Source organism: Polypterus senegalus, unplaced genomic scaffold (genome assembly GCF_016835505.1).
Source record: "Polypterus senegalus isolate Bchr_013 unplaced genomic scaffold, ASM1683550v1 scaffold_598, whole genome shotgun sequence".
Taxonomy (NCBI): domain Eukaryota; kingdom Metazoa; phylum Chordata; class Cladistia; order Polypteriformes; family Polypteridae; genus Polypterus; species Polypterus senegalus.
In genome coordinates, this window is record NW_024379818.1 from 1 (window position 1) to 14943 (window position 14943).

Consider the following 14943-nt stretch of genomic DNA (forward strand, 5'->3'; position numbering starts at 1 on the left):
CAGTTTTAGAAGAGAAGACCTGGGGCTGGAAGAGCACAGAGCACCCAACCCAGAGCCCGGGTTACTCCTATTGGTATAAGGTTTGTGTGAGCGGCTGTGCCAGATGAAGCCAGACAAAGCAGATTTAAGTCTTCTTTAATTTGTGATATAAATAATATTTAACATAATAACAAAGTAAAATTCATTCTGTATCCTATGAGGATCACCAAAAGAACCTCATGCTAATGCTGGGTGAAGGCAAACAAAAAGATGGGAAAGCAAGTTCATGTCATGGATTTCATTCCATTGTCTGTCCTCCTCTGGTCTCTCTGCTCATTCCTCAGGCTGGGTAGAGAGGTAGTTGGCAGCCACCGGATCATTTTTCTGGACACTGTTGTAGCATTTTACTTGACGTCTGTCCTCCAAGGGAACATTCACAGTCTTTGAGACAGACGGATACTCACGGCCATTTTTTAGGCCTGAGAGACACAGATGATCTAAATATGCTGTACATTCACACACACATTTATACCAACACTGTTTAACATCCTCACAGAGGAGCAACTTTACGGCCACTCAGCCTTACAAGGACAACAAAGCTTAGTGTTTTCTGGTGGTTTCACCTGCTGAAGTCCTCTGGTACAGATTGAAGAGTTTGGCTTCATGGAATGTCTTCCATGTTTTAATCTCCACATCATAATCATGGTTCAGGTAAAATATGGTCTCTGTTTTATTTATGTCATAATAGTGATCAGAATATTTGTTGTAGTCTTCAGTGATATATCCATAAGCATTGACCTGTGAAACAAGAGAATGATAAGATGGGTAGGATGACATTTTCTTTCATCCATATGAGCACATGATACTTTACTTTTTCAGGGTTGGCCCTCACTGGGATAAGGAGAGAACAACCCGCTAGCATTCTATTTCTCTAAATGAACCTTCATGGTGAAGGGTCACCATTACATTCCTGGACATCAGGGCCTGCAGATCCTAGTGAGATGACACAAAACATTTAGCTGTGAGTACAACAGACTCACCACCTCTCTCCAGGGCCAAATTAGCAGCATGGGCTCTGAGAATGGCACCTTATTGTGCTGTCCACGCAGAGAGCCTTTGATCAGAGAGGAGAACGTTGGTCAGAGAGGAGAACTTGCCAGACTTTAAAAACTATTGTGCCAATCAAATAGGACATACACCCATTGAACAAATTATTAGGAACACCTATACACCTCCTCAATTATATAATTATCTAATCAGCCAATCATGTGGCAGCAGTGAAATGTATCAAAGGTCAAGACCTTCACTAGAATGGGGAACAAACGTCATCTCATTGATTTCTACCGTGGCATGATTGTTGGTGCCAGATGAGCCGGTTTGAGTATTTCCGTAAATGCTGATCTGCTGGGATGTTAACACACCACAGTCTCTGGAGTTTAGGCAGAAAGGTGCGGGAAACAAAAAACATTCAGTGAAAGGTCACTTTGTGGAAGGAAAAAGCTTGTTGATGAGAGAAGTCAGAGGAGAATGGCCAGACCGGTTTGAGCTGATAGGAAGGCTACAGTAACTCTGATGAACACTCTGTACACGGGAATTGTTCTTCTACTCAGCCCTGTTGGGTTCCATGGGTACCACTATGGGGTGCTGTGCTTACTGGGAAGCCCTTCTTTGTCGGGCTCCAGCCTTCCCCAGAAGTACTCCTGGGCCAGGCCTTCAGAACACCGGAAGTATTTCCAGGGTCAATATAAAAGGAACCACCTGCCTCAACTCAGGGAGCAAGAGCCAAGAGGAAGGAGATAAAGCTTGCTGAGAGGAGCAGAGGAGGGAGTGACTGAGAGAGAGAGAACAGGAGAAGAAAAGCATTGCTGTGTTCTTAATTTGTGTTGGTGACTGGGTTGTGGGAAACACTTACTTGGGGAAGAGTTTCTCACCAATAAAAATCCTCTTGTTTATTTTATACTTGTGTCCAAGCCTGTCTGTGTTGGGTGCTTGAGAAGCTGGATGAGCCCCCCTACATTCCACACTATCTATCTATCTATCTATCTATCTATCTATCTATCTATCTATCTATCTATCTATCTATCTATCTATCTATCTATCTATCTATCTATCTATCTATCTATCTATCTATCTATCTATCTATCTGGATAATGGCAGGGTTAGGGCCTAGGCCCCTTGATTCCTGTGAAGGCTATAGTTAACACTGCAGTAGACAAAGATATTTTAGACAGTTGTGCACTTTCATATTTGTGGCAACAGTTTGTTGAAGGTCCTGTACATAAATTCAGGTCCATAAAAACAAGAAGTTCAAGTGTCCTGCACCGAGCCCTGACTTGAACCTTACTGAATATCTTTGGGATGAATTGACAGGCCAGGTCTTCTCACCCAACTTCAGTACCTGGTATCACAAATGTTCTTTTGGCTGAAAAGGTCCAGATTCCCACAATGAAACTTCAAAATTTGGTGGAAAGAAGAAAGGACAATTTAATGGGGGGTGTAGGGCAACTCCATAATAAAGCAAATGGTTTTGGAAAGGGATGTCCATCATGTTTATGAAGTTCTGATGGTTAGGTGCCCATAAACATTTAGCCATATAGTGTAGAGGAGAAAAGGATGAAAAAAGAAGATAAAAATGAGACTGGAGGGACTGAAACGTCATAGGGCCTGAACTCTGAAACTGTGAAAGAAGGCTGACTCCTTGGTGCTGCCTGAAAGGATCATTTCAACACAATGACAATAACTGAGATGGCAGGGTTGTGAACGGTGGAAGTATGGGTATACCATTTAATAGTGGGGGCTTTCTCAGCACAATGCCATAAATCATTAATGCTAGACAGCATTTGCCCTAAAGACCACCTTGACAGTTTTGGATTTAACAAGATTGACAGTACATATCGCAATGAGTGTGGGCAGCCAAATTAGATTATATGAGGAGCCATGCAAGCAGATGGCTAGAAGGACAAAGCCAAAAGGAACCTGCTTATTTAAACTCTAGTCGACTACCTGTAGTTTATTTTGTGTTTTTATTTGATACTTTTGCTGCTTTCTACCTTTAGTCATCCTTTCCTTGCAATCTGGACAATAATTCCAATAATTGCTGGTCTTCATTTTGGCATTCTTTGTTCCACAGGGTTTTTGCTGTCACCAAGTTTCGTCACACTTTCTGAGCAGGGTTTCTCAACCACTTTTGGATCATTTGCTGCCACTGTTGGGTGTGTGAGGGGGTTGTGGTTGATCGTGTTGGGTCATCTAAGAGATTGGCAGCACCACGCGATGTTTATGTTTCTGTGTGCATTCCGTCTCTTTGACAGTCACACATGTTTCACCACCGGGGACCCCTCTGTGCTTGTGGGTCACAAATGAACTTAAGAAGGGATACTGGCTTGGAAGACCATAAAGGTTTGAGAAACACTACTGCAGAGGACTAAACAGACAGTAGAAAAGGATTCAGCCTCGATGGGGTGGGTTGCATGCAGAAACACTTACGATGTCGCAGACATGAAGTGCCAGCAGAAGGCTGTAGGAGCCTGTAGTTGGTCGATAGATTGCCCAGTCTGTTCCATCCATAGTTTTAGATTTCAGATATCTACAAAGAGAAGAAAACAAAAAGCTAGTAGACACCACTTTATATTGTGCCTTTCATACTCACTGCCTCCTCCCTAAATGTAAGCACACTCTATCAGCTAGACGAGGTGATTCAGCTGAAGTCCCTGAAAAATATCAGTAAGGGGAGCACCCGAAATTCTGAGGGGTCTGTGATATTTTGGCTCAATTGGCACCATCACAGTTAAAAAAGCGATGCTTTCTTTTCACTGTGAATTCCCAATGATCAATTGAGTAACAACAAATACTCACTACTAAAAATCTGCATCATAACATCAGTCACATTGTTGATATCACTGGTTTTTCATTATTGTATTCATATCTTTGGATGAAACAAAATACAACATGGTGGTATCTTTGACTTTCTCGAGCATCCACCTTCCTTAGCAGATTCAAAACTATTCATAATATTATATAGGCAGGATAGATAGATAGATAGATATGAAAGGCACTGTATGATTGATAGATCAATAGATAAATGTGAAAGGCACTATATAATAGATAGATAGATAGATATGAAAGGCACTGTATGATAGATAGATCGATAGAAAGATATTAAGGACACTATATGATAGATAGATAGATAGATAGATAGATAGATGTGAAAGGCACAATATACTAGATAGATAGATAATGAAAGGTACTATATGATAGATAGATAGATAGATAGGAAAGGCACTATATGATAGATATGAAAGGCACTGTATGATAGATAGATCGATAGAAAGATATTAAGGACACTATATAAAGACAGACAGTGTCCTCTGTTGAATCTATATATATAATTCACTAAGGGCACGCAAGGCACTGAGCGCAAGCAAGACAGAGCCCCGCCTACCAACTCTAAGACCATGGGATACATTGGACAGAGCCCCGCCCACCAATTCTAACCCTCCTACTGCGTCATGGGATATGCACAACAGTAACTGTCCTCCCTAGTCCAGCGTCGCTCTCGAGGCACGCAACAACTCACCAAACACAGCCTCAGTCGCTTTCGTCTGTGCAAAAGTCCACATGCACCTCTGAGCCACGTTGACTTTACACAGCACGCAAGACAGAGAGCTACAATCGCCAACTCACAGAGCCCCGCCCACCAACTCTAAGATCATGGGATACTCACGCATTTAGTGTATAAATGGATATAAATAATTGCATGTAAACGATTCGGCAAAATCTGTTGTATGTAAACAATACTGTTTAAAACGTTTATTGTTTTTTCATCAGAAAACCCGTTTTGCACGTCTACCTGTATTAGTTTAAATGGTACTTTTACCACTCACAATATGGCGGACGTGCTGACTTATCGTGTCGACTGGGCAACACAGTGAATGCGGCGTCTATCTATATATGTCTATGTTTTCTGTAGCCTGCTACAGGAAGGTACTCTCTCCACCATTGGCATTGGTTTCGCTCCTTGCTATTTTCATTATACTGCGACGGTGGTTTCCTAAGCCTTTGTTATACTGAATTCCTTTCTCACCGTTTTCCGTTCCTATTCTTACACCGTATGCTACGGGCTTCGCTAGTATCTCATACTACTGCAATGGTAGTTTAGAGGACAGGGATGCAAGACGTTTGAGAAAAATGCATGCAGAGCTTCACTGAAATAGGAAAGGAAAATGAATAGTGAGCAGTGTTACCTGTTTCTGACGTATCTGTTAAAGTCCGGATGGAGAACAAAGTACCTCTCGGCCGTGAAATTAGGTGGAAAGTACTTGCGGGGACTAAAGGATGAGAAAAAAATGCAAGACATTTTAGACAGCACCAGCAGAATGAAGAGGCTACAACCAACAGTCTCAGAGCTGAAGTAAGCCATGCATCATGAGATAACTCAGCAAGTGATTCAAATTTGAAAAAGCTGAATATTGAGACTGGGCAAAATGGGAGCTAATGGGATTACTTCTATCTATAACATTTTAAAATTTTCCTTTATTAAGTTATTGTGTCTGTTTGCCTGTTACCTCACATTTTTGTTTCTTGGTGAACTTTCTGCAACTAAACATCAACAAATCCAAGGAACTGGTTATGGACTTTTCACCGCACCGAAGAGCCTCTATGTCTGGTCAGTGTTCAGGGCATGGACGTGGAGGGGGTGCCCTGCTACAGGTACTTGGGGGTCCAGATCAATGACAGGTTGGAACTACGTAAGAAAGGGCAGAGCAGGCTCTTTATTTCTTAGGAGGCTATATGTTCCCTTATTGTGGGAAGAGACATCCTTCACATCTTCTACAACTCTGTGAAGATGTGCTGGGCTTTTCATATCAAGAGAGGCCCAGCGAAACAAAAAAGCTAATTAAAGGGGCAGGATCACTTTGGACCCTCTGGATATCATTGCAAAGGAGAGAATTAAAACAAAACTGAGTGCCATTATGAGCAAGGCTGCTGTCAAATCATTGATACTCAGGTGATACTCATTGGTACTCACATCTCTGCTTGTTGGGTGATCCTGACAGCATAATTTAGATTATTTGTTCTGCTAAGGTAAAACCTACTTACTTCTCGCCCGTATAGTATCCTCTGGACACAGCTGTGTTCAGCAGCAACCCTGTCATCCATTCGTAATCCCGTATGCCTTCTGGAAGCAGAATGTATTGTGTTTCCTTTAACACGGAGAGAGGGAAAAACAAGAGAACAAAAGCCATTTGATTAGACAAGAACTCATTGCTTCATCCTAAACCCCACCTTATTGGACCTCACCACTTAGCCCCACCTCCGACTCTTTCATCCAGTCATGCCCCACCCCCTTTTTCTCAGAAGTCTTCATTCATTCTTATACAGAATCACTATGAGGAGCATGGTGTGACCTTGTGTTGTCCCTGAACACCCAAAAATGACAATTGGAACACAAATAGGGGCTTTTGTTAACGTACTGACTTGCAATGAGAAAGTGAGAATCTTTTACTGAAGACAATATGTTCAAAAATCAAGCTGAAGTCATAACCAAAAGTCTAACTGATCTGTCATCAAGAGTGGAATCGTTAGCCAAAAATCAAAGACCTAAAGACCTTAAAGAGGTTGGTTAACGGAGACAAGGTTTTATTGTACACATCAATACCATTTTGTTTTATCCAGGATGTGTATGAAGCTGACCTTGACCTCTAATGACACATGTAGCATGACCCTGGATGTCACCAATAGCATCACCACAGCAACCACCAAAACAAAAGTACACAAAATGACGCCATTCAAGGTCAAATCACTGGAAAATGACAACTGTTCCTATTTTTGAATTCCTCCATGTTCAGGTCCGATCAGGTTGAGGACCATGCACTAGTACAGCACATTGCCGCACCTACCACACGATGAAACAGCTTGGTATCCCAGCTGGAAACCTCTCAGGGCAGACATGCGGCCCATTCCCATCTTCCAGAAATGACTGTCTCTGCTGCAGCCAGATGTTATGTGGGTGTCCCCTTGGCCTGGTCCAGCTGCTCAGGTCTTCTTAAGTGAGGATCTTTTCAGCCAGATCACCTTTGGGGAATCGTACCATGGCTGTAGTATCGTAACTGGTGCTTCCTCAAAATGCAGGTAATGTGTCTCATTCAGGACTCCATGTGCAACCGCTCAATCGACACAAAGTCAAACCAAGGATTCTCCAAAGAGACACAGTACTGAAGGACAGGTCTTTGTCCATGTCACGCAATTATATAGCAATGTTTATATGTTCAGAACCTCAACATACATATAATTCTGTGATGGCCAGTATGATGTGCTGGGTCAGTAACATTACTTCAACAAAGGCCCACCAAATCAACAAACTAATTATAAGGTCAAACTCAGTTGTGGGATGCCCTCTGGACCTGCTGGAGGTGGTGGAAAGAATGAAGGCAAAATTGAGTGCCATTATGAACAACGCTGCACATCCTCTCTCTGATACACTAACACTGAGGACTTTCAGTCAAAGAATCATTCAACAAAGGTTTGTCAAGAAATGCGACTGGGGCTCCTTTATACAAACAGCAGTACGCCTGTATAGTGCCTCGCTGGGAGCGGGACAGCCGAGACAGAAGTTTTTCTTCCAGTCTAGTCATTCTATATAGTGCCTTGCACATCTATCTATCTATCTATCTATCTATCTATCTATCTATCTATCTATCTATCTATCTATCTATCTATCTATCTATCTATCTATCCTGCCTACTATGCTAAAATTACAATCTATCTATCCTGCCTACTATGCTAAAATTAAAATCTATGTATCTATTATATAGTGCCTTTTACATCTATCTATCTATCTATGCTACACTTTCAAATCTATCTATCTCTCCTGCCTACTATGCTAAAATTCAATATCTATCTATCTATCTATCTATCTATCTATCTATCTATCTATCTATCTATCAGTTCTTGTTTCCAAAAAAGTATAATATACTTAGAGATACCAAGCTGGATGATCACTCCCATATTTGTACCAGAAGAGGTACTTATTTCACAGACTGTGGTTATCATGATGATGTTTCGAGTGCTATCATTTGGTACTTGCTACGTCCTGAATGCTATTTTTTTTTAGATTCTTCTATCGCCGCATTTTGAGATCTACCGTCATTGCCACTTCCCACATTGCTAGGTGTGTTGCTCCTAGGGTCATGCCCCCGTGAGTAATCACCGTGATGAGATAAATGTTCGGCTAGGGGTGTCTTTTGTTATTTAATCTGCAGATACAAACATCCTAAATAAATGAAAAAATATATATATTTAACATAGAGACTTTTCTGAGTTTCGTTTAGTTTGCCCTCCTGGCCTGGCCTGTCTTTGGTTCTTAGCTCTCATATTAATTTGGTAGCTAGTTTTATTTCTATTTGTTTTGGTTTTGTTTCTTTATACGCTTCTTCTGGTTAACTCAGTAAATAAATCACTCGTCCATTTCAGCAGAACAGTGGTGATCTGAGACTTTCTGGTTACAAATCTTGCTTATCCCTTGTTTCACATCTTATCTCCTGCTCCTTTTCTAAAACTATTGCTGCCTCTGACGTTCAGGGCAATATGGGAGAACCTGGGTAGCATATGACATTGAGAGAGGGAGAGAAAAGACACACGAGCAATGAAGAACACCTTTAGTCATTGCCAATGGAAACTGATACGCTTTCTATTGATGCCTTTCTCCTCTGCCTAGTAAGTAAATATTCAGTGGTCAACAGAGCTATGGACTGGTTACTTAGACATCACAGATGGTCATCAAAGCTCATAGACTTGCGTTGGCACGTATTTCATCCAAGAGCCACTAGAGGTCACTGTCACACCAATGACACCAAAAGTGATTCTCGGACATGAAGTGACCTCAGATGTATTTTAAAGGCCACCTCCTGCCAGTACAGTGGACTATTTAGTCTGCTTTCATGGCTGTTCATGGCTTGGTCATTAATCCCAGCAACCAATCTTTCACACATATGAAGAGCAGAGGAGAACGACTACGACACTCTACCTTGTCCTGAGGTATGCTTTTGAAGCCCAGGTCTTTATACAGGTACAATGACGTGGTGATACTGTAAGATGTGTGGACATAAAATGACGTTCTGGTGCCAACGTCTTGTTCAAAGCCTTTGATGACTGCACCGTTGACCCTATGGCAGTGAGGGAAAAGACAGTGAGAACAGGACACTGACAAGCTTTCTACCAATGCTTTCCTTCTCCGCATTCTCTATTTTAACACTCAAGCAACATCAGATTCAATCTCCATGCATGCACTTTCACCCAAAGGAATTTTGAGTCAAATTCAAGTGTTCCATAAGGAACTAAAGCTTTGCATGGGCATCATCAATGATTACTGAGGGTGTCAAATTGGCCCTAAACCAGCTGTGACTATAAAAGCAAGGCTTTCATTCTGTTAGACACAAAAGAGGGAGTTACCGGAATACGTAATCATGGGAGTCAATCTCAGCGCCCTTCCGGGAGCCGTTGAGGATTCCCCCGTTGCCAACTACGGCGCAGCGGATACAGCCTTGACCATCCTTCTTGGTGAGGAGAAGACGCTGCTTATCAATACCAGGCAGCAGGTTGACCGCCTGCTTCACGACTAGAAGGGAGAAGAAGAGGACAAACAAGTTTGGTCCCTGCAGAAATGTCACATAAGAAATCTGCCATCCCATTCCCATATGTATTGTCAATAAAAAGATTATTCAACCCCTTGGAAGTTTTCACATTTAATTGTTATATACTGCATTGAATCCCATTGGATTGCATTTGGCCTTTTTGACACTGAGCATCAGGATATCAAAGTGAAAACAGATCTCTGCAAAGTGGCCTAAATGAATTACAAATATGAAACACAAAATAATAGCCCTCCTGCCAGTACAGTGGAATATTTAGTCTTCCGCTTGACTGCTCGCCGCTGCTATCCGGTAACTCTTTAACTTTTTAACTTTTTTCTTTTTTTTACAATTAACTTACAATCTAATGGACTAAGCAGCTGTTTTCATTTTCATTTCAGGCAGATTTATTCATTTAGTTTTATTTTTTCAATCATTTAAAGCTAGACTGATTTCCAGCTTGACTGCTGATTTGGCTGTATATGGACTACTTTTCGGCCTATCCCTGCCTTTGTTCTCCGGACAAAGTGTCTTTGCTTAACCTGTGGACCGGTAGGATATTTATTTGGTTCGTATTTGTTTGGTTCCTCCTGTCGCTCGCTATCCAACCTGTGATGGGCCTGCTCCAGTACTCAGCTGCCAAGCTACTCTGACTCCGAGCCTCCGCTGACCGACCTATATCTCCACCCAGACATCGTATTCCTCCCCCGTCAGAGATACATCCACCACGGGTCCCGCTGGAGTATCCAAGCTGACAGATCGAAAATAATAAACTCCATCTGGTCCAGTTGTCAACGTCCTTGACATAATTTAGGCAGAGTCGCTGACCACAATGTGTTAGCCAGCCTAGCCCAGTCAGCTAACACCGTTGCTAAATGCGATAACGCCATTGTTAACTTCGGTCTTCTGAACATCCACTCACTCACGAGCAAGGGGCCTCTCGTCCACGACCTCCTCACTGATCGTAAGTTTGACTTTTTCTGTCTAACTGAGACATGGTAACAACCCCATGACTTTTCCCAACTTAACGAATCCACTCCCCCGGGGTTTGTTTATATCTTTCCACCCCGTGGCTCTGGTCGCGGTGGAGGTCTCGTGTTAATGTATCGTGAGAATTGGAAAGTCTTGCTGTTGTCTGTTCCTGCCTTCAGTTCTTTTGATTCTCTTGTATGTCAATTAAATGGACCTATTCCTACTATCATTGCAACTTTTTACCGGTCCCCTAAACCAAATAATGACTTTCTGAACGACTTTGCTGTTTTCCTTACACACTTATCTACTGTTTCATTAAGCATAATACTTCTGGGGGATTTCAATATACATATGGATAATATCAATGTTCCTATTACTAGAGACTTTACATCCTGCCTTGAGAGTTTTGGATTCCAGCAGCATACTGATGTTCCCACTCATTCCAAAGGACACATCTTGGACTTGATTTGCTGTTCTGGAGTTACCCCGCTTGATTGTACTGCGGATGAACTCCCCATAACTGATGTCAGGGATGCCAGGGGCAACGACCAGGCCGGGACGCCGTGAGGGACCGGATGTGGGTCTGCGCCCACCCTGGATCACGTGTGGGCCACCATCCTGGTTGCTTTGGGGACCACGGGTTGAGGGCATGGAAGCCCCACCCTGTGTCTGAGTGACACATATATTTGTAAATATTGTAAATAAATACGTGTGGTGGTGACAAACAACATGTCCGCCTATCTGTGTCCGGGTCGGCCCGACATCGATCACTTTCTTATTTCATTTAATGTTAAACTTGCACTTTCCAACACTAAGCTTTCCCGTCTCATGTCTTTCCGTAATATTAAGAATATTAACTTAGACTCTCTTTCCTCTAGTATTGTTTCCCATATAGACACTGATAATTTATCCACTCCTGAAGAACTGGTCTCACACTATAACACTGGACTTAATGGTATTCTTAACTCTGTCACTCCATTAAAAACTAGATCTGTTTCTTTCTCCTTTTCTGCTCCCTGGTTCACGCCTGAACTTCAGCTTTTGAAAGCCAAAGGCCGGCCATTTGAACAGTCTAGCAGTCTGGGGGAGACAATGCCCCGTAGATGCTGTCTCCTCACAGTCCATCCACCTTGAGGGCATTCTGACCAGGTAAGGATGCCAGCCGTCCCTCACATGCTCACATGTAATGCCTCACATTTAATTCCATTCAATTTTGTCTACCCAAGCCAGTCTGCTGTCCAAATTCTTCTGCAACAATTTAGCTGATTCACCATCACCTGCCCTTCCACGTAGTGTGGCATCATCTACAGACTTAGCCAGCTTATTGATTATATTCTTCTCCAGATGGTTTATGACTATTAAAAAGAGCACTGACCCCTGCTGGACACCACTTTTAACATTACCTAATTCTGAAAAGGCTCCCCTCACCAGAATTCTTTGCTTTCTGTGTCTGAGCCAGCATTGTGCCCATCTACAGACCATGTAGCCTGAGTTTCCACTTGGTTTGGTTTGATCACTAACCACTCATGAGGGACCTTATCAAAGGTCCCCTGAAAATTAAGATCAATTATCTCCCATGCACCTCTCTGATCGTATTATTTTGTTGCTTCTTCATAGAATTCCAGCATATTAGTGAAACAAGACCTTTCCTCGTCTAAGCACTTGTTGAACGTTTGCTAATATTCATGTCTTAGACATGTGCTGCTCGATCTTCTCCTTAATAATTCCTTCCATTAATTTAGCTTACTGACCTATAGCTGTTTGGATCAGCCCACTTGTGACATATTTACTAGCCGCTAGTCTGTAAACACTTTTTATAGGCACTGTAGCTTACTCACTGCTTTAATCTGAGGACTGGCAGCTTAACCACAGAGATCCTTAGGAGCAACATGATAACCTCAGTTGCGCCTTTAAGCGTAAGCACTGACTTGTTACCCAATTTACAGCTTTTGGCTGTATCCCCATTATGAAAAGAAGCTACAGAAAGTGTTTGTGAAGACCACAGCAGTGCTGGTGCTCTCCCAGATAAGTGGACATCAGCTGAGGAAGCCCAGACCCAACCACCTTCAAACCCCTAACGCCGTCGGAAGACTCACCAGAATAATTAGCTGCCATCCAGCCAAACGGTGGCTTGAAGTGCTCTAAGCGTTCCCACTCCTCGTTGTTGAAATGTTCTTTATGCAACAGGAGGGCAATATCAGGAATGAAGGTGCGCTTGAACCAGTCCACCTTCGAATTCCTCAGCGATACTGGACAGGTCTGAAAAAGCAGAAGGCATTACAATGAGGAGATGTGCCTTGCTAGTGCCACCCTCAGAGGTCTAGAAGGTGTCATGGATTCTCTTGCCACCCAGATTGATCCCCTGCATGATATCAGGTTCTCTTTGTGGGGTTTATTCTCCAACACTTGCCAGACTGTAGTGTTTTCCCAGTTAAATAGTATTGGGCAGAGAAAGGGTGCTCTTTCGTTACAGAGGATGCTCCATTGACCGAGAAGGAGAGCCTGTTCCGCTCACAGCCGCCATTGTGGGTGAAATTATGACAACCTGACAAGCCCCCAGCATCAAACATTATTCTGCTTATGATCCTACTTTTGATGTTATGTTCGGCCATGGCCTGTAACAACAGATTGATGTGCGCTCAAATACTAAAATTGTAAACTGTCACTGCTAAAGTGTCCGTGTGTGTGTGTTTGCCCTGCAGTGGATTGGCACCCTGTCATGTGCCCAATGCTTTCTAGCATAGGCTCCAGCTGGCTCACCACCCTGCTCTGGATAAGCAGATGAGGAAGATAGATGGAGGGATGGATGGAGGGACAGATGGAAGGATGGACGAATGCCTTTACAGTTCACATTCACTTGATTACACACTAGCTGCCCGCTCAGTATTCACTCTCACTTCAGCACACTCACGTATTACCAATCGGTAGGTAGCCTTTGCAATATAAAGAACTAAGCTTCATTATAGTGAAAGAATAAAGGCGATCGTTAAGTGTCCCTTCTTCAGCTCTCATTGTTTAATTGTCTGCAGAACAGAGGAAGCAATTCACATCAGTGCATCAGCACTCAATAATGTCAATAATGGGCACCTGGTGAGATGGTTTTCTGAGGCGAATCCCCAAACGGCTGAATTGTCACCGCAGAGAAAAACAAGCAGGGCGGTTTCTCTCCTTTCAAATCCCAACAATGGTTTCCTTTTTCACCCTCTTAAATCAACATGGGTACACTGTATTGCAGTATGCATGCAATCTGAAGACACGGCTCAGTACCTGAAAACATTTTTGGCCAGAAAATGGACGTATTCAGTACGTGTTAAGCTTTTTTCTGCATTCACCTAAGAACCCACGTAACCCTTAGACCAACTGTATCCTGTAGCAACAGACAAAATGTACTTTTAAGATTAACAAAAAAAATAAAAACGCTTTTGTGTGGCAAATGAAAGTATACCACAATTGTGAAGAAATGACTTGGACGTAAAAAATGCAATAGCTCATCCTTTAACACTAGCAAAGCAAAATACCCTCAGTGGTACAATGACATGTCTGTCTGTTTAGATCTTATCACACATTTAGAAACCTCTGTCCATTGGCTATGCTTGTTCTTACATCCCTCTTTCTTTGTGATTCTTGTTCCCTTTGATCATCAGATATCACATCCCTTTTGTGGATTTTGGACATTGTGCCTGGGGCATGGATGCCGGACTCTGGACATTTTGTCTTTCTATATCTATATAGTATATATACTGCTCAAAACAATTAAAGGAACCCTGTTTAATCAGAGCATAGCATCAAGTCAATGAAACTTCTGGGCTGTTGATCTGGTCAGTTTAGTAGCAGAGGGGCTTGTTAATCAGTTTCAGCTGCTTTGGTGCACTAGGGGGGGCGACAATGAGACGACCCCCAAAACAGGAATGAATGGTTTAACAGGTGGCATTTTTCCCTCCTCATCGTTTTGGACTGTTTTTTCACTTGTGTTGCATTTGGCTATGGTCAGTGTCACTACTGGTAGCATGAGAAGATACCCGGACCCTACAAAGGTGGCACAGGTAGTTCAACTTCTCCAGGATGGCACATCAATACGTGCCATTGCCAGAAGGTTTGTTGTGTCTCCCAGCACAGTCTCAAGGGCATGGAGGAGATTCCAGGAGACAGACAATTCCTCTAGGAGAACTGGACAGGGCCGAAGAAGGTCCTTAACCCATCAGCAGGACTGACTGGTATCTGCTCCTTTGGGCAGGGAGGAACAGGATGAGCACTGCCAGAGCCTACAAAATGACCTCCAGCAGGCCACTTGTGTGAATGTCTCTGACCAAAGAATCAGAAACAGACTTCATGAGAGTGGCCTGAGGGCCAGACGTTCTCTAGT

The 14943-nt window shown here is 42.8% G+C and overlaps 1 protein-coding gene across 1 annotated transcript; it reads right to left on the reverse strand.

Moving 5' to 3' along the window:
• Positions 1–118: 118 nt before the first annotated feature.
• LOC120519985 (alpha-N-acetylgalactosaminide alpha-2,6-sialyltransferase 1-like) lies at positions 119–14255 on the reverse strand. The gene is made up of 8 exons (XM_039742692.1): positions 14184–14255; positions 12677–12839; positions 9430–9595; positions 9005–9143; positions 6079–6182; positions 5223–5306; positions 3466–3565; positions 119–777 (listed from the first exon to the last, which is right to left on the reverse strand). The coding sequence occupies exons 1-8, from the start codon at positions 14253–14255 to the stop codon at positions 580–582; spliced, it is 1026 nt and encodes a 341-aa protein (XP_039598626.1). The 3' UTR covers positions 119–579.
• Between the last annotated feature and the right edge of the window lie 688 nt (positions 14256–14943).